This window comes from Telmatherina bonti (genome assembly GCF_933228915.1).
Source record: "Telmatherina bonti genome assembly, chromosome: 8".
Lineage (NCBI taxonomy): Eukaryota > Metazoa > Chordata > Actinopteri > Atheriniformes > Telmatherinidae > Telmatherina > Telmatherina bonti.
Window position 1 is genome coordinate 28,925,890 of NC_136626.1, and position 20,043 is coordinate 28,945,932.

At 39.9% G+C, this 20,043-nt stretch overlaps 1 protein-coding gene across 1 annotated transcript in view; it reads left to right on the top strand.

Moving 5' to 3' along the window:
- ralgps2 (Ral GEF with PH domain and SH3 binding motif 2) overlaps window positions 1-20,043 on the top strand; it is a gene marked incomplete at its 3' end in the record, with an annotated part of 57,306 nt that overhangs the window by 11,264 nt on the left and 25,999 nt on the right. Inside the window, exons 2-8 of the mRNA XM_079245047.1 lie at window positions 3,334-3,449; window positions 6,649-6,779; window positions 7,034-7,141; window positions 7,925-7,975; window positions 15,631-15,714; window positions 18,433-18,522; window positions 18,608-18,700. Of these exons, the coding sequence (XP_079101173.1) occupies window positions 6,714-6,779; window positions 7,034-7,141; window positions 7,925-7,975; window positions 15,631-15,714; window positions 18,433-18,522; window positions 18,608-18,700 (492 nt within the window). The 5' untranslated portion in view covers window positions 3,334-3,449; window positions 6,649-6,713. The remainder of the gene's footprint in view (window positions 1-3,333; window positions 3,450-6,648; window positions 6,780-7,033; window positions 7,142-7,924; window positions 7,976-15,630; window positions 15,715-18,432; window positions 18,523-18,607; window positions 18,701-20,043) is intronic.

Here is a 20,043-nt window from a genome sequence, read left to right on the forward strand (position 1 = left end):
CATTTCCCCCAGGGGGCTTAATGAGCGCCCAGGGAAAGGGAGAACCTCAATCCAGCTGTCAATGGTATTGCATTACTGGAACACCACAAACTAACTCCCTGGTCATTGACAAATCTCACAAAAGATGTGACCAGATTGGAAGTAACGCCTCACATTGTAGTTTTGTACAGATGTAAGGTGATAAATTAGTTTTGTTTTAAAAACTTTTTCTTTTCACAAAGCATGATGGTTGCCATACCGTACGGTTTAGTAGAAAGATCATTTGCCTGGAACATAGCTTTGACTTTAACAGAGTGAATTATCTGTGTGTGTACTATGTGCACTAAAGAGAAGAAGATGAGGACATAGCTTAATGGGCTGTCACATCCCTCAACGCTCAGCTCAACACACTGACCCACTTTGACTCTCTGACTTTGGTGCATTTGCGGCATGCTTTTCAAATGCATCAAGCTTTTCTGTCAGGCACAATGGAAAGCATGTCTTCTACAACATTTTCTTACACTGTAAACACAGTGAAGAATCAAAAGAAACGCATTCTGTTCAAATGACTACATGCACACTTTAGGAAAGAAAAGATCTGTGAGGGTTTGCTGCAGTGTGGGGGCAGATTCAGACGGAGGCTTGCAGAGCTGTTAGGCTTCAACTGTAGAGCCGTAGGCTGTGACTGGCTGCGTTGTCAAAACCGGCCTGTTGGTGCTGAATGCTAAATAAGTCTCGTCTCCTGTTATGAGCCTTCATTTACAGTTAAGCAGCTTGAGACGTGACCTTATCAGAGTTTAGTAAAGATAAGCAGAAAGTCTAAACACACTTTTGCATTGCTTTGTGTGTGGTTTTTTTTTGTTTTTTTTTTTGGCTGAACAAATGGGGGATGTAAGCCTCCCATCAATACTGGATTTCTTTATTTTGTACGCTGCTAAGTTACATCTAATGCTGAACTTGACACAGGGGGGAAACAAGAGAGAAGAGAGTGGAGAAGAAAAAAGAAACGGAAATAAGGAAACCTAAAAACTGTAGAATCGGAACAAAAATGGCTGCTATGCCTGTCAAGAAAGTTAATGCCCTCTGTAAGATAAGAAACCAATCATTAGGACCACCCATATGGAGACAAATGGAAATAAACCATGAATATAACACCACCTGCAGCAAGACTGTGGGAACATAAATGTCACCATCAGTATTAAGCCTGTACTACAACACAGTAAGTAATGCATCTCTTTTCTGTGTGTGCTGCTGATAGTGTACACCTACTGTTGGGGATAAAATAAAGTAACTTATATATATGGAAATGTGCTGGGAGCAATATGATGCACATTGTCTCTAAAAGCCAGGTTATGTGATGTTTCTATTGTACAGGACCATCTGGAAACAAGCCCTACAGTTTTGTTATGACTACCATATATTAATAAATAATTAAAATGGCATGCTAATCTTGGAGCAAAACATTTTTTTACAAAGGGAAATGGTTAGGCCTACTGAATCACTGGACAGGATCAATACTGTATGATTCAGATGTTACATTTATTGCTTGCTGCACTTAAAAAAAACAAAAAACGGAATAATTGATATTTTGTTAATTTCATACAGATGAATTCATCATTTCAGCTTAAAGTATAAATTTCTCTCAGCACTGCAACAGACTGTCACACTGGCTGTACAAACACAAAAACATGTGAATACTTAACAGGCTTCCAGTTTGTAGATAAGTATTTCTGCTGCAAAATCAGGCTGAAGTAAAGAATTTAAGGACAGACAAAGAAGTGTAAGGAGGACAGATTACATGCCAGTTGGAGGTGGTGGAGACCTGCTTTCAGGGCCACTGGAGACAGGAATGCAAAGGGTCTGTGCAGGATGGTTAGTGTGTTGCATACACAAATATGCTGGCATGTGCATACTGACGCACAGAAATGCTCACTCATACACATTGTGCCTCTCTGTAACAAGGCCATCGGGCCTTGTTACAGAGAGGCACAATGTGTGTGTGTGTGTGTGTGTGTGTGTGTGCGCGTGTGTGTGTGTGTGCGTGCGTGCGTGCGTGCGTGTGTGCGCGCGCACCACAGTGCGTGCTTGTTAAAAGGCAGTTTGGGGACCTGAATAGAGGAAGGGAGAGAGAGGTGGTTGATCCAGAGCTGCTGGCTTTACAGCACTTGCCATGCGATGTAATGAGTCACGTTTAGTGTAACGACACGTCCCTTCCTACAAGCTCCAACACGAGCCGTTCTACTTTCTGTCACTCATCCTCTGCTTCCTACTCCAAACCTGGTCTTGTCCTCTTGAAGTCTTATCCTTGTCTTATTCTCTAAAAACACTGTCAGCCTTATAATTATTCCCAGCCTTTCCCAAACACAAACTGATACCCTGTTGCTACATGCATCATACTCTCTCAGCTGACAGTTGTCAGCAGACTCATTCCAGTTGCTTCCCTTTTAGAGGTGCATAGATGATGTTATAAGGAAGAGGTTTGTTTTAACTGCATCAGGCAGGCGAGGACTTTTTAAAAAAGATATAACTGGAGATGTACACTTTGTAGGAAGCTGTAAAGTTATACATGTACTCTCACAGAAGGGTTTAAATCAAGACTGACAAGCAACTCAGGAACTGACTGTAAATGGCCAGAAATGGATTTTATTTTTCATTCATTCATTTCATTCATCCTTTCTAACTTCCTAACAAGATATCTGACTGGTATCTGTACACAGTAAGGAGATGAACATGACATGACTCTTGTTATTTACACTAGTTAAATGTTTGTACAGTGCCATTGTGTATGTCTTTTATGAAACAAAGACTTAATGTTGACTTTGGTCATTGAAAATCTTTATTTTCTCGTTGTTCAGCTTGTGAGCTGTGTACTCCTTTCCATCATGATAGCAAATTGGAGAAGATGAGATCTCAGCTGCTGCATGATGACTAAAGGCCAATCTCGGTCTCCCAGCATGCACACTTTGCCCTCAGTCCTTCACATCTGCTGTTATTTTGCAGAGTAGTGAGACACCTACTGACTGATGTGAATCATGTCAGCAGCTTGGAGGGGTTTGCGATTGATGGATGAAGCTGGTGGTGGTTGGAGAGTTCAAGTTGGATGTTTACCATGAACAAACTAAAAATGAAAAAAATCTAAATTTGCAACAGTAAAAAGAAAACTTAAGTTTTACTTGACTGGCTCTTATTCTTGTCATGTTGTTGATCAGCTGTATGCTTCAGATCATTTTTTGGAGTGTTGTGGTTCTGTTTGTTACATATGGCTGCGTGGGTTTTCCTCACGGTCAGAATAATCACGCTGCCTTTCTTTCTGTCTCTCCCTTCTCTGTTTCTTTTGTTTTCACTTTCACACAGGCAGCAGGAGCCAGCCTGGAAGAAAGACAGGACTCAATAGACGGAAAGAAAGAGGGAGGAAAACGGAACAATAGGCAACTTCACTTCTGGCACTATGCGCATCTGACACATATCTGGTAAATACGGCCTTGTCTGTGTGGGCATGGTCTTTGGAAGGGGGATGTTTCTGTGGTTGCATGTGTGACTGCTGCAGGGTGGTATGCTAATAATTTTTAATCACCTTGAGATTTGGTTGTAGTTGGAAACATCACAGTTACAGGTGCAAACGAGGGGTTTTTATGTTGCCTGCAGTAGTTGAGATGGAAGCTTACTGGGTACAGGCTTTTATTAAAAGTGGAATGGCTTGGGTAGTAGGTCGCAAAAATAACAGTTTCTGTTGTATGAGTGTATTTTTTCTGTTTGTCTAAACACAATTTTGCAAGTTACATTTATCACAATGGCTTGCTGCAGTGGTAAAAATATCACTTTGATATCACAGATAGGGTATTTTTCGGGCCAAAAGGCGCTTTGGATAATAAGGCACAATATCAATGTCTTTTAGTATCACATCTTTTTTTATACATAAGACACTACGGGTTAGAAGTTGCATCATGGTTAGTGATAATTCTGCCAGTTGACACGTTAAATCACCTTTATATAACTCTACTAGTGTTGCGGGCGTCACCATAGCAACACCTTAATCAGCTGGTTCAGATCAGCTTTTGACAGGTTAATAATAGAAACACCTGTAGTTTGACAACAGTTGTTTAGCATAAAAAGTACATCGAGACCAGCAAAAAATAGTTCCTGTACTTCAGCATATTTGGCAAGTTTTATTTAAAAAAAAAAAAAAAAAAAAGTAAACATTTGCTATACAATGTTTACTGTGTGGGACCATCATAGAAGCAAATTAAACTATTGGGATCCATGTAATAAAACTGTGCATTAGTGCCACTGCACGTCATGGTGTTCTAGACAGCTTGTTATGCATTAAAACCCTACTGGTAATGCATGTCTAAGTTGTTTAATGCACTTATTCCATGGTCCCACACAATGAACTGGTACTGGTATGTTGAAGCCAAAGCACAGTACGTATTACTCCGCGAGGCGGCTGACAGTAGTAATGCCCTGAAGTGGTACAAAAACATTTTGACTGCATTTTTAAGCACCGTGTTCCACATAAGATCAGTTTGAGGTCAATAAGCATAACCAAAATGAATTAATAATTAAAGCGCTCCGGATCATAAGACGCACTGTCGATTTTCGAGAGAATTTAAGGATTTTAAATGCACTTTATGGTCTGGAAAATACAGTATATATGTCACATAATTTTTCCATAAGCAATACTGGTGTAAAACACAAAGCATGCATAGGTATTAAAAAAAGGAAGTAAGGTAATTACAGGTTTAAGATTCATAAACAACAGACTCTGAGTTGTAAACACAAGGCAGGTATTGCTTCCTGTACAAATATGTGCTTCTGTGATGATATCAGGGAGGCTGAGATGACGCAGCGTGCAGAATGCAACTGCAGAGGGCCCCTAATGATTGCTAAAACACAGCCTGTTAAGGCAGGAGCCAGCCAGAAGAACTTGCAGGCATGCACACACACCCACACACATACTGAAGCTAGCCTTCAGTCTTCAAAGAAACTCCTTTTATTTTTCATTGCTGCCTCCAAGAGTGTTCTTGGTGAAGAATAATCGCAGTTTGTTTTTCATTTTTGGTTACTTGCAGTGCTTTCTTCTCAGACTCGATACCTTGTCTAGGTTAAAGACTTGTTATTTTTCAGATCTATCAGTAAAAGGAAACTATTGGTGTTATTTTTAATCAAATAAAACTTGTGCAGCGTTCATTTATTGCTCTTGAAATGTTATTGATCCTCTGGTTTAAAAAAGAAAGGGAGAAAAGGGTTAAATATTTCTAATTTCTGTCAGTCTTTGGAGTTTTAGTCAAGGAAGCAGAGAAATTTCAGAAGTAAAGAATCATTTAGGCGGTGAACTTGACCAGCGGTTCACAACCTTTTTGCAACGCAGCACCCCTTGAAAAATATTTCTTCAACCACGTATCCCATAACTACTGCAAAGTATTTTTAGTGAAGAAAAAAGCATGAAATCGAGCACTTTGTCAGTTCGGTTTGGTTTATTAAACTTTAACCGTGCACATCTCTACTACACTTCAACTAGGACTCCGTTGTTTGCGTTGTCAAGGCGACAGTGACTGACTGATATGATTTGGCGCGCAACGGTTGGGGTTCAATTCACGTGGGAATGTGGGATTTTGGGAGGAATGATGTGGTGTAAATCTAAATGTAATTTCAGTTTATGAATGTACACTTACATTTCATGAAATAAATAAAATATTTATATTATTTTATTAAATGATGGTTTAAAGGAAACATAAATTCATAAAATGTTTTCAAAAATCTATTGTACCCCCTAGAATGCATTGAAGTACCGCCAGGGGTACGCGTACCCCCATTTGAGAAACGTTGAACTAGACAAATCTTTGCTGGTTGAAGATGGATTTATGAAGGTTGTGATTAGTATACAAAACTGTGCTCCATCAGCCGTATCTATAGACTGCTTTGCTATAATAACAGACAATAAAGACCTGGGATAGCGCTGAACAACAACCTGTCTCCAGCTTCCCTTCTTTTAAAGTCTACGGAGAAACTATGAGCCAGCAGTTAGTAGTGGTTGAACATTCAGACTTTATTCTTTTGGCCCTTTTTGATAAAAAGGTGGATATGATAACTGCTGAAAATGGATGAAAATTCAAAATATGGTTAAACTGTTTGATATTTTAAGGTGTGTGGTTTAATAATAATTTGGATTTATCGATGTGCCCAACAGTCAAACTACACTGTTTACCCAATGATTCTCCACACGATGTAGTAAAGTACGGTCTGAACAGGATTGTCTTCAGGAGGCAGTAGGCAGGGTAAGCTGTTTAGTACTGTGGAGCTAACAAAGAACAAACTCCCTCCACAGATCTTTTCTTAATGCTCATCCTAAGCTCCTTCTGTCCCGTCCTTTCTCGAGTGTAGTAAAGACAGGCTGTGAAAGTGTGCATCCATATGGCATTCACAGGCCTGCTGGGACACTAACTGAGCTGACCTGCGTCACAAATCTACGACTCATTTTCCGGGGGCTCATTTTCAAGTTAACTGGATGTAATATTGAAGTGAAGTGGAGAATTTGCAGATCTTGCATCCAGTAGGTGGTGCTGCTGCTGCTGCTACAAGCTAAGGGATCACTATTGCAGAGATAAAGGTAATAATGATAAGGATATGGTGTAACATTTACTCACTATCATGATTTCTGTGTGTGTGCAGGGGGCTGGGCAGACTTTGCTGCAGCTGAGGATGATGAACGGTCTCCTGCGCTAGTGCTAGATGGTATGGGAATGATGGACCTCCCTAATGGCCAGTCAAGTATCACCACTACGGCGATCTGTGTGTCTGAGGTGAGGACACACTTAGTTTTTACAATAATCCTCTTTCATTGTAAAATGCCTCTTGTCCAAACTGCTCAACTTCTTTCACTCCAAACATTATAGTCAATAAATTCACATCTCTCTTTAAACACTGTCATTAGTCTGAACTGTGTGTGTGTGTGTGTGTGTGTGTGTGTGTGTGTGTGTGCGTGTGTGTGTGTGTGTGTGTGTGTGTGTGTGTGTGTGTGTGTGTGTGTGTGTGTGTGTGTGTGTGTCTCCACTAGAAGAGCAGCAGCTCAGAATCTCTCAGTGATAAGGGATCTTCAGAGCTGAAGAAGAGTTTTGATGCTGTTGTGTTCGATGTGTTAAAGGTGACTCCCGAGGAGTATGCAGTAAGTCAAGTCTGTGTTTTGCATGTCCGTCAGTCCGTCTCTTCTTCTCTCATTAACCTGTTCTTTTTAAAAGGCAAAGTATTCAGTAAGCACAAATGTGAAGTGCTTACTTGAGACAGGAGGAGATGGGATGTTAGGGGTAGAAATGGGGTCAGAGTTTGGGTCAGTAATAATTGATGATCTTTGGCAGTGCTAAGCAGGCACTAATAGAATTCTCAGCTGCCGCTGCGAAAACTTTCCACTGCTGGCTCTGAACAAACCCCAAAGTCACATTCGTGTTTGGCTAGCCTCTTTTTCATGCACTCAATTTCCCCAAGAATAAAGTGTCTTCTTAATATCTGGCATCTAATTAAAATTCATCATCGACTCTTGTGTTCTCCCCACTTCAACCACAAGGGGGCACTGTGTACCTTATTTTCCCCTAATCCTTTCCCACTGCTATGTGAAGGCTATTAAGTGGTTCTGCTAGTTAGGACAGTGATGGGTTGTCAGAAGCACACTACTTCCTTAACAATAGCATCATCCAAGCTGTTCAGTCAAATAGTTAGTTATGGATAAACGGTACCAATCAAAAGTTTGGACACATACATCCATTAAATCGAATTGGAAGGTTTGTCCATTAAAACTTGGAACAGTTAACTTTATCCACAGTGATTGGTACGGTTTGGATGGATTAAAGATGAAAAAAGCAATAATAAATAGCAACAGGTTGGGAATTATGAATAAACAAGTTTTATTAATTAGCAAAACAAGTTTAACAAGGTGTTGTTTGGTTTCCCTCAGGGTCAGATCACACTCATGGACACTCCTGTATTCAAAGCCATCCAGCCAGAGGTGAGTCACCATTACAGTTTTTGCTCCCGCTTCATTTAAACCTGAACATAGTACACTGTGAAGAGTAGAGAAAAAGGAAGATAAATGTTTTACATATTCTGCTCTGTTTCATCAGCAGCAATCAAAGCTAAGTAAACCTGTGGCTTTGGTCATGTTGGCTCTTTTTGCACAAAAAGCCAAATTTCTTTGAGCTGTATAATTTAAGCTGACATTCAGTTGGATTTGGCTGACTCATTTTAGTGAATCAACTTTTTAGCTTTTGTTGTTCTGATGGCTTTGCATCAGACTTCCAGTAGGAAGAAGGTTGGTAGAATGTCAGAAGTCGTACTTTCATGCTGTCTAAAAGGGGTTTTAACAGGCATTTCTAAGGAAGAACTGCATGCCTTTAAAAGCACAGTGGTAATCTCACCATAAGAGGATAAAGCATCAGGCTTTAAGGTAGAGGCAAAAAAGCTCCATCACCCCTATCAGCAAAAATCTTGCCAAAAGAAGGCTGTCTGAATGGTCTCAAAGGACGAACAGTGCGCCTCAGTCTTTTCTCAGGTAAAACGAGGTCAAACACTGACCTCAGACATACCAGCTTTTCACATCGTCTTGGGGATATAAAAAAAAAAGCATGATTTACTGACTTCTTTTACGTACTTGCAGTAGCAGAAGATGGGTGTGTATAAAGCGGGGAGATGGAGAGGGAACATTAATGGTTGTCATCAAATTTCAAGTGATCAGTGATGCTGCTTACAGTGTAAACTTAGGCTGTTCACTCTGAAATACACATGGACTGAATCAACCACGGAGAGCTGGAACATCATTCCTCTGAGACATGGTTTGAACTTTGGTAGAGCAGGATTTTTACTGCAGCAGGATAATGAACCCAAACACTTAGAAGAGCAAGAGGTGTTTGTCATATAGACTTCCTTCCACGGTCGTCTGACCTCAACCCCACTTAACATTTATGGAGCTCTGAGACAGATGAGCATTCCTGACATCACAAAACGCTCTTTGGGATGTTAACGTCATGCTGGGAAACATGAGTTATCAGCTTTAAATAAACTTAAAGCAGTTCCAGCGCTGGTACAATGATCATAAAAACCAGAGGATGCAGACAAATTTGTGAAATATGAAGAATAATTCATGTTTTCACTCAAACCTTCATTAGATAATAGTTGTAGAAAATGTTAAAACAGACTTTTAATGGTATCTAGTAGGGCGGTGACCATATGCGTTCGTCTCAATTCGATTCCGGTTTTTTGGGTGCCGATTTCATTTAAATTGTGATTCTCACAATTCTTCGATATTGTTGACATTTGTAGACTAAATACAAAAATAAATGCACAAAACTATTTTTTCCCGTCATTTTTCTTGATTTTAATTAGGAAAAAACAAGACCGTAGTCAGACTATCACTCTGCTACTATAATGGTAGCCCAAGAAGACAAGTAAAAGGATCAATAAAAATTACAAACATTTTATATTGGATTATTTTTATTTATTTGAAAAAAAATATCTATAACTAAACAAATCTATTTTAAAGTTGTGAAACAAAAAAAATCAGATATTCAATTTTTCGATTCAGTTTCACCCCCCTCGTATCTGGATTAGTTTCTACACAGTGTGTTGGCCTAGTGATGACTGATGATGATCATTAGGTTGTTGGGGCTTCTCCTGACAGCAGGCATGTATAACGTCTGTTTAAGGTTGACCTTTGTGGTTTCATAAAAGCAGCATTAAGACCAGTTCAGTGTGATGTGGTCCAGCCTGAACGTACTGTATGTGCGTTCCCCACAGGACTCGCTGCAAATTCTTTTCACTCACTCTGCAGCTTGTCCTTTCTAAAACTCGCAAATGGTTTTTATTGAAGGATTGGAAAAGCAAGATGTACACAGAATGAAGCTTGTTTTGTGTTTTGTTCCATGTGAATGACTTGATGTGGGTTTGAAGGATGATGAAGAAGGAGGAAGTTAGCGAGAGTGGGCATTTTGGCAATAAGTCAGGTTCATTTGCAGGAGGGGCTGTGTGAGTAGGTAATGTCCAGATGGAAAGAAGCAGCTTATAGGTCGTTCAGGAAGACAGAGCAAGATCTTAGCATGTGACAGATTGGACTAGGGAGAGTCTTTGTGTTCTCACTGCACTCGCTGTGAGAAAAGGTGCATTGCTACAACATAACCGAACTCTGCTGGAGTTTCCACTGCTGTCCGTCTTCCCTTTCCTCCTAGTAGATGCATAATGGGCAAAGCAGACGTGCGTTTGTGTTCACACGCGTGCTGTTTCACTCAGAATAGGAAAATATGAAATAACTTTATTCCTTGAGTTATGTAATTATGTTTTTACTGACATCCAGCCTGTTTTTGCCCCAAAACCCTTGTGATTGCTTTGCTGCAACAATGAAATCAGAATCATCTTGTGGTGTATAGTATGAGACAAACTGGGGTCTGACAGGCAGCTTTTTGGCAGCTTTTTGAAACAAATATTTTCATTTTAGTTGTGTGAGATGAGAGAGTGGAAGATTGCTTGTTTCCATGATGTAATATGACCTAAGACTCGTTTTGTTTTATAGATTTGAGGGAGTCAACCATCAATTTGAAAGTGATATCTGCAGATTTTCTAAACTTTTGCAAATCCAGATGTTCTTTTCGAGCATTTCAACTCATTAATTTAACTCATTGTGTCGTAACAAAGAATAATTGTATGGATTAAAAAACACTTTTAAATGCAGACTTTTTTTTTTTAATTGTAAAATGCATCGAAGTGAAATATTTTTAGTTTGAACTAATTTATTTGAGCTTTTCTTCCAAACATGCAGTCATTTCCAAATGCAGTGAACTTGATAGAAGTGAAATAATCATAAGCTAACCTTAACTTGGCCGGTTGGTGCTTGTGTTTCAGATCTTTTTATTTTTCCTTTCTCAGTCTCCATAAACACATCATAACTACTTCAATATAAGAGTGTGAGACTGTGGAAGAATCAGAGCAACATGCAGAGACAGACATCTTTTTTTTTCTTAACTTGCACATTTGACACATAATCAGATGTTAAAGCATATGCTGGCAAACATTGCTCCAGACAATCTTTTAGTACAACAAAGGAAGTTATGAGCTCAGATTTTCCAATACCAACATGAAGCAGATGTACGGAGATGGGCCTAAAAAGCCAAACCAAACCCTGTGGACGAGGAAGAGAAGATGACCTTCTGTCATGACAGCAGTAAATAAATGTAGGTAAATTGTGAGTAGATGCACCACAAACCGTGATGGCATAAAGTTAGTCCCAACCCCTTCTGCTTCATGCTGACAGCCGAATGATTTATTGTCGGGATAGGAAAATCAAAGCGGCCAGTGTTCTTTTTCTTTTAAACTTTTCACGAGTTGATAAAAGGCTTTGAGTGATTTAGTCAGGAAAGATCGGAGCTGTAACGCAGGAGATAAACAGAAAATCTAAACACACCTGATTTTATATTAGGTGAAAGCTCAGAGACGGTTGCCACACATGAGTGGGATCGAGCTCTGTGGAAAAAGCTGTTTTTCATGACTAAGCAACACGTTGTCAAGAGTTTTCTGCTCAGGCCGAAGGGCAGGAATAACCAATGGAAAAGCCAGGAGATACATATTGTTTTTTGTTGTTTGTAGAATAATCTATACTGCAGAGCAGACTGATGTTTAATCTACAACCCCCAGATGGGTTGCTGTTATGTTCCTTGGCTGTTGGTTTGCAAAATGAAATGCCATTAAAATGTCTAAATGGATCGGGGGGGGGGCAGTGGGCTGCCTTTTGTTTTTAACACACAGTCATGACAACAGCCAAGTGAGTGATTAAGTGGTTTTGGCTGGCAAGCTCTGCTTCAGTTCTCAGGGAACAGCAGTCATCTTCCATTTTACATACACCGAAAAGTATGTCTGCTCCTCACGTGTGTGTGTGTGTGTGTGTGTGTGTGTGTGTGAGAGAGAGAGAGAGAGTGTGAGAGAGAGTGTGAGAGAGAGAGAGAGAGAGAGAGAGAGAGCACCCAGCGCAGACCTCCTCTGAACATGTTAAAGGTCACAAATAAGTCAAGAAGATGTCTGTGAGTTGGAGATGAGAGCAGCTAAAGTTTCACTTTCCTGAGTTGATTTGTTTCCTGTAGTTGCATAGAGCAGCCTGTAGATCTTCCACAGACTGTGCACGTTTCCTAATCTGTGAATTGAGCAGTATTAGGTATACAAAAGTCATAAGATTCTTCCACAGCCTGTCTGCATGATCATAAGGAAACATTTATTATTGTAATTGCTGATGAAAATAATGCTTCAAAAGTGACAGGTTTTCTATTGTCAGAACCAAATTATTCCACCACCAGTAATTTATTTTACTCATTATATTTAATGGTTCCTTTTGATATCTTAAATGCATGTGTGACTTGGCGGTGACTTTACTGCACACAAAGTACATGCAGTAAAAAAAAGTATTTGACGTGTGTATCCCTGGAAGAATAACTTGTTTTGCAGAGAATGGTAAATATTGCTGCTGTTTGCTTCAGACTTGAGACTTAATGTATTTTATTTGTCTTTTCTCATCTATTTTCCTTTCTCTGTTCTCATCTATTCTGCGTTTATATTAACCCAGATCTGACGCAGGCAGGTTAATCTGTAGCTCTGTGCCTTCATAAATTAGGCATAATTTGACTTGGTCTTAGGTTCCTCTGCAGTTCTGCATCCTAAAGCACTTATCGGCAATCAGACACAACTGTGCAGATTTTCCATCTCAGGGCCTCCTGTCATCCTCCTACCTCTGCAAAATTCCCTCTTCTTTCAGAAAACTTTTTTTTTCTCAGGCTCACTTCTTCCCTTGCTCATCTTCTTTCTTTTTTCCATCCTCTCTTCAGCTTTTCTCAGTGCTTCCTGTCTTGGCATGCGGCCGGTGAATTATGTTCCATGGGGTCCCAGCGCGGTTTTCCATTTACAGCGTAGACAGAAAACAAAGGGAATTCCTGTGGTATCTCACATGAGCTCCTCACAGTTTCTTTGCATATCTGCAGCTATTTATTTTATTTGTATCTATGCATTACTTGTATATCATAGTATACTTGTAAATTGCAGTATTTACTTTGTTTTAAACCATAACAAATGGAAAAGATGTTGTTTATTTGAAGGTTAAGATTACAGATGTTTTTGGTTGCTTTTATGTCCCAGTCCAAACTTTATTGTTTGGATGCAAAAGAATTTTTTTATCTCATCAGTTTTTATTTGTATGTAATTGTGACAACACCCAACTGTTGTCAGAGTTAGTCATTTTTTAATTATCGATTCTTTTACTTGAACTTTTATGAAAAAGCCATAAAGACACATCACACAGCAAAGTAAATTAAACTCTGAAGATGCTAGAAAAGCTGTGGAATTTTATCTCGCTTTTTAAATATACTAGACAATTTGATTTTATAATAACACACCAAATGGGGAAAAATAAAGGTGCTGCTTGCATTATTTTGACTCGCTGCGTAACTGGATGGATGGGATGTAACAGTAGAGGAGAGGTCCAGGTGGCTGAAAGAGGTCCAGTGTTGAAAGTTGACTTTAGGTTGTGGACATGTTGTGGTCTTGGTGAAAGCGTGTGCGAGTATGTCTGCGAGCTTCTTCTTGGGCGTCAGCCTACCTGGGTGGCAAAGTGGAAGTTGGAACTATGAAAGGTTCACACGCATCAACCTCCTACAAACTGAGGAGCGCGCTTGTTTTAGGAATCATCACCAAAGTTATGCAGAAGGGGAAGCGGTGTGATTGACATGATGGAAGGAAGCACGTTTTTAAAAAGGACAAATAATTAGTGGTGAAATGGGTTACAGTGTCCTCCACTCTGGTTCAGCTCCAAATAAACACATGTAAGGCTTCACACAGGCTCGTAAACCTTGTGGGAAGATACTTTTGGTCCCCCCACAGTGTTTCATTTTTATAGTCTCCTTTATCCCTGCTCCACTGAACTCTTTCTTTTCTTGTATCCCCATCCTGTCTTGGGAAACATAGACTTAAGGCATCACTTCACCCACGCTTGAAGGTCTGCTTTTAACATCTGTATTTGATATGTTGCTTCTTTGTCCCCCTCCTCCTTAGTTGCCTCAGAGACTCACCATTAAATGAGCGCAACCTTTCCTTGCAAAAAGACATCCCGATGCGCTCCAGCTCACGGACTGTAAGATGGAGCAGTTAGATTGAGGCTGTTGCTTCCAAATGGTCACACCGCCTAACAGGGGTTGCAGAGTAGAGGAGCCTGATTCAGCTGTTCACATTGTAGCTCAAGACAGCCGGGCTGGCAGGGTTCAGGAGGAGGGCCTGCACTACATCTTTCCTACTGTTATGTGTCCTTGGCCTCTGGACAGTTTGTGGGGGCCAAAGGAGGGACTGGGTTCCCCTTGCAATGTCTGTGTGGTCTCTGTTTTTACCTCTTTGCTGAGGACAGCAGCTGAAGTCCAGCCTGATGCTCACAATGAGACGACTGTTTGTGTTTGCGGTGTTGGAATTTCTGTGTTCAGCTTCCAAAATAACTATTCTTCCTCTTAATGAAGTTCTCTGAGATCGGTGTTTGTGCTGCTGCTGCTTCCGCAGCTGCCGCTGCTTTGTAGGAGCAGCATTAATGAGACTCACTAGGTTTTAACATATACAAGTAATGATAATTATTAGGGGTGGGAAAATAGAATTGAAAAATCGGAAATCGGGATTTTTTTCTTGACAATTTTAAAATCAATTTTTTTCCCCAAATAAATAAAATTAATCCGCTTTAAATTTTTGTCATTTTCATTGTTTTTATTGATCTTTTTACTGGTCTTCTTGAGCATTATAGCAGCAGAATGATGATCTGTGTTTTTTTTTCCAAACTGAAATCAAGAAAAATTACTTGCAGAAAGAAATTTTATTTAAAAATAAATAAATAAATTGTTTTTAATGACAAAAATCATCAATACTGAAGAATTTTGAGAATCGCAATTCAAATCGTATCGGCACCCAAAAAATCGGAATCAAATCAAATCGGGACAAAAGCATATCGTCACAGCCCTAATAATTATGATGTGAAAAATTGCACGTGGCTTTTAAAATCCAGTGATTTGTGGCTTTAGTTTCTCTTACAATTACATCCCTTCGGTATTTGGTGACAAACTCTTAATTTTTTTTTATATTTAGTCAATAAAAAGGTTTCATTTCAGCGTGCTCTGACATTTTCTCGCTCCCAGTGCATAGAAAAACAAATTTTCTTTTGACAGTATTGAAGTTTGCATTGCTTATATTTAGTTGTTCTTTTAAATGTCTCATTAACATTGTATTAACACAACCACAGTTGCCAGTTGTGCAGCTGGCATTCGTTCTTCAGCTTACTATGGATTTAACGACGTCTCTGTCCGTGTACACTACTCAGCTCTGCACTGAAGATGAACGTGCTCCTGCATAACTTAACCAGTTTGTTTTTGCAGTCATTCATTAATCTGTCAGAGCCTTTGACTGGATCTAGTCTTCATCTTCATCTTCATCTTCATCTTCTTTCTTCTCATCTGCTTTTCTCTCCAAGCATATCCTCCTTTCCATTTCCTACAGAGTGACCTCCAGTTAGACTGCTAAATACATTAGTAAAATGCGGGTGTACACAAAATGCCCCGTGGCTCAGCACACAATCTTAAGTTTTTCCCCTCATTGTTTTTATGCTTTCAGGAGCTGTCAAGCTGCGGCTGGAACAAAAAGGAAAAGCACAGCTCTGCTCCAAACGTTGTGGCCTTCACCCGCAGGTTCAATCAGGTGGGAAGAATACAGTGTTTTTGTTCACAGCTTATGTTAGAAATAATAATAATTAAAAAAAAAAAAAGGAAAAACTAAATAAAAATAAAAAAAAGAAGGAAAAACTACTCCTCCTGCCTTTTTGGAGATTTATGAGTCTTGGCCTTTGAGGTATGAAGAGATGACAGCTCTTCTTTCCATCATGCCCTCTGCCTCCATCCTCCCCCGCCACATCATCACACCAGCGCTCCCAGAGGTGGTCACTGTGTTTGTCATGGCAGCTCTTAATGATCTCTGCTTCCCCGTCTTGCTCGTGAAATGAACTATATTATAAGCAGACAATTCCAACCCCCCCAAAATAATACAGGTCTGAGTAAAACATGTTATTTGTCCTTAGCTGCCCCTTGTTTCTGGCATACATAAGTATTAATGGGCATGTGTCGGACCGTGTTATACACTCCCTTTCAGTGCCTTGTTATATCAACATGAAGTTGGGGGTAATAATTCAAGGGGCAGCTGTGCCCTTTAATCTGCTTCCAGTGTTTTTGCCAATCTCCTCCAAGACCCACTTTACTGCCCTCCAATATGAATATGAGATAATCTAACAAGAATGTTGTTGCTGTGGAAACTTTGCCATGTATCTCAGATCCCAAACAGTGATTCAAGAAGTTTTTGCTGCACTCATTCAGCAGCTGTAAGCCAAGGAAAATGAGCTGGATAAAAGCACTTGGCCTGTGAAGGTAGAGAGGCCCCAGAAAGCCCCTCTGTATGAGCTCAAGCCATATTATTGGGTTTGTTGCTGCCCTGCTTTAGGAGCCAATAAAGCAGAAAATACTTGGCCGGTCTATTTAACACATAATGATGAATGCACTGCTTTTTGTTTTTGGGAGGTTTAGTTGCTTTTACATAAGCCTATTACAGAAATTGTGCTGTAATTTGAATATATATGTTAGATCTTTTAGATTTGATCGTTGACTAAGTGTCAGCACATCAGGGATGAAATCCTGACATCAGTCATCTGCCAGATCTGAATTTCCATCTCTTCCTTCCTCCCCTCAGGTCGTTAAACTGGCTGATGCACAGCTATCAGCTCGTGGTTTAATTTCATCTGCTTCTGCTAATGTATGATTATAGAATCAGCGGGCCCTTGTAGCTCCATCTGGAGGTTTCGGTTCTCTGTTAAACACTGCCACCAAGACATCCTCCTTCTGTACAGGATGTGCAAAGACAGCTCCCTGTTTAAATAGGCTTCACACTCAGGCACATATACACACCGCTGAATGTGTCTACTGTATGGGGAGCACTCATGAGTGATCTCATCTGTGTGCACTTTTGGACGGCAAAACCGTATGCAGCACATGCTCTGTAATGAAGCCCATAGGCACAGTGATTTTTACAGAGATCCTCTATCCAGGGTGACCTCAGATATCAAGTAGGACCTCAGAGGAAACTAAAAGAGAAGTTGCAACATGTTTTTTTTATCCCACACTGGAATCACACGTTACAGTTACTAGAAAGTCTCGTTTGCTGTTAAGTTGAAGCCGAAGGTAAAGTCAATTAAAGTCTGGGTCCACCATCTTTGCTTCTTCTGTCAATTTTCATAAATGTCCCACTCCTTCTCTGCATCCATCTTTACGAGAAATGGTGAAGAATTAAAAACATATGCCTCTATGTTTTCTGTGGATACACTGTCCCATGGATTAGAGCTAGTTTGACGTTTCCATCCTGTCTATGGGACACAGCAGGGAGTGAGTGAAGAGTAGCTGGGTGAATTTAGCTCCTCAGCTCTTCACCTCTACCCAGAAAAAAACAAGTATTGGGGTATTTTCCAGGAAAAAGCAGGCAAAGACAGATAGGTTGGGGTCCACACATGAAGAAGGTTGGAAAAGATGCAGAAGGTGGTCCAAGCTGTATCTGGACTTCTACAAAGAAAACACAATAGTCCATGACTTTAATTACAATTCATCTTTTAGGAAAAGTTTGTTATTAAAGGAGATTGAAAATGAGGGAGACACATGTAGATAAGATCCCAGAAAGGATCATGTTTTTGTGCTAAAATAAGACACAGAGATGGTCCGACTTTATGTCTTATCAGAACACAATGTGCAGACAGCTGTGAGCTGTGAAAACCCTTAGAGCCCCGCAGCGTTGAATCTAACTTCCCTTCTCATTCCCTCGCTTTTCTTTTTCCCTTCTTTCCATTCCCGACATCCCAAGAGCTCAAACACTGATTGATTCACTGACATGTCTGAATGTGTATGTCTAATCAGAACTTTGTCCTGCCAGCGAGCTCCCTAAAGAGACACATTTCCGACATCACTCCCAGTCTGGCCAAGTCTCCTGAACACACACGTGTATTCAATATCTTCTCCCTCCTTTGCCTGTTGACATACTTGGAGTTATCATGCATTTCTACCAGTTGAAATGAAGCAGATTATCAACTGATGGTCTTGTTTTTCATCAAATGCTAATTTCTAATGACTCTAATGGAGCATTACTCTTAACCGTCTGCTTTACTTTGGTTTCAGAGCCTGAGGTATGTTGGCGGCTGCTGCACTTTTTGGCTCTTGATTCGAATTGTAGTGATCTGGAGATGCAGATGTCCAGTTCCCAAATTTAACACACCTGAAATCCTCGTTGAGCCTTGGATATTATGCATGATTGTGTCTTAAATCTGTTTTTGGCAGTTCTGTGAGTTTTGCTTGCTGCTGAAATCCTTGCTAATGTGTTTTTCTCCAGACAAGTTTCTGGGTGGTACGAGAGATCCTTCATGCCCAAACCCTGAAGATCAGAGCTGAGGTGCTGAGTCTGTACATTCGCACCGCCAAGGTACACATGTCTGAGCTCAATCCAACTTTATTCCTCATGAGGGTTGGTTGCACAAACTAAATACGTGTGTGATGACATTTCATAGAAACTGTGTGACATGAACAACCTCCATGCTGTCATGGCTGTGGTGTCAGGGTTACAGAGTGCACCCATCTTCAGGCTTACCAAAACATGGGCGGTAAGTATATTTAGCCTGCTTTTCATGCAAATGTGATATATTAATCCTATACGGCATATAATAAGATAAGACATGTAACCAAAGACAAAAAAAAACAAGCACAGGTGAGATAATACAGTGTATGAGAGTTGGGGAGAATAAAAATTGTGCATTCACAACAACCTAAACTCACACGATTCAATTACAAGACAAGTGTTCACCATCTCTTGACCTTATTATCCTTCTCAGAGTTGAATATATTGAGAGATAACAATGTCTTCAGTACTTGAAGGAAAAATTCAGCAACATCTGGTACGGACATGACCAGTGTCCATTTACTAACATGTATATGCATGACAACCAGTCTGTGTTGTCTCTGAAGATGTAAAACCTCCATATTGAGGGTAAAAATGTCTTTAATTACAATTTGCAGCTCAGCAGACTCACTGAGTTCAACTGTAAGATTTTTTTTATGCATTGTTGTTGTACGAGTTCTTTTAGTGTCACTTTTTGGTAGAATTTAAGAAAAAACACTTTTATGTGCAGAGCTAAAATAAGATTAACAATAAGCAACATTGATGCACTTTGCCTTACTGTAAGCCTGGTGGGCATTAAGGAGACCTGGAAAGAATAAAGATCAGGAAAAATCTTTCAATAAATTTGTGTTTTGATCGGAACCAGTGAGGAATTGAAACACAATCCTGGTTAGCAGACAACATAAACTAGCTGTTGCTAACACTGTTTTTCAGAGTGCTGTATAGTTTTAATGTCATGTTTCAGAGTATCACAAAAAATGCAGAGAGGTGGTGATGTTAATATGGGGGCAGTAACCGTGCAACAGTCTTGGACACTAAGACAGCCTGATGGACACAAAGGGAAAAAGCAGCCTCAAGGAGTGATAGCAGTTCGTTTTTCAATCTTGTACGATTATGCTGGCTTTTATATATCCAGCTATTACTTCATAATGTACAGGCACCTAATCCTCTTGTCTAAAAATGACTGCTCTGCATAATTGCATTCATTTTTACCAAAGCATCTATTAAGTCCCCCCTCTCCTGCACAAAATGCATCCACACAGGAACTCAAACCCCATTTAGCTTGTCTGTATTAAAAACCCTAAAAAGACCATTTAAGTTGGTCAAAAACAACTAAAACCTTTTAAAACTTGTCTGATACAGGAGGAGTTTCTGCTTTATTATACAGTATCTGCCTCTCTCAGCATTAGTGCTGCTTCTCCGGCTCATTTCACATCTTATTATGTTTACAGACACACCTTCATGGACAGCATTCATTAGATTACACTTTCCCCAAGCACACACTGTTGTAGATGAAATAAAGGAAATAGCATCAATTAAGTTTAATTC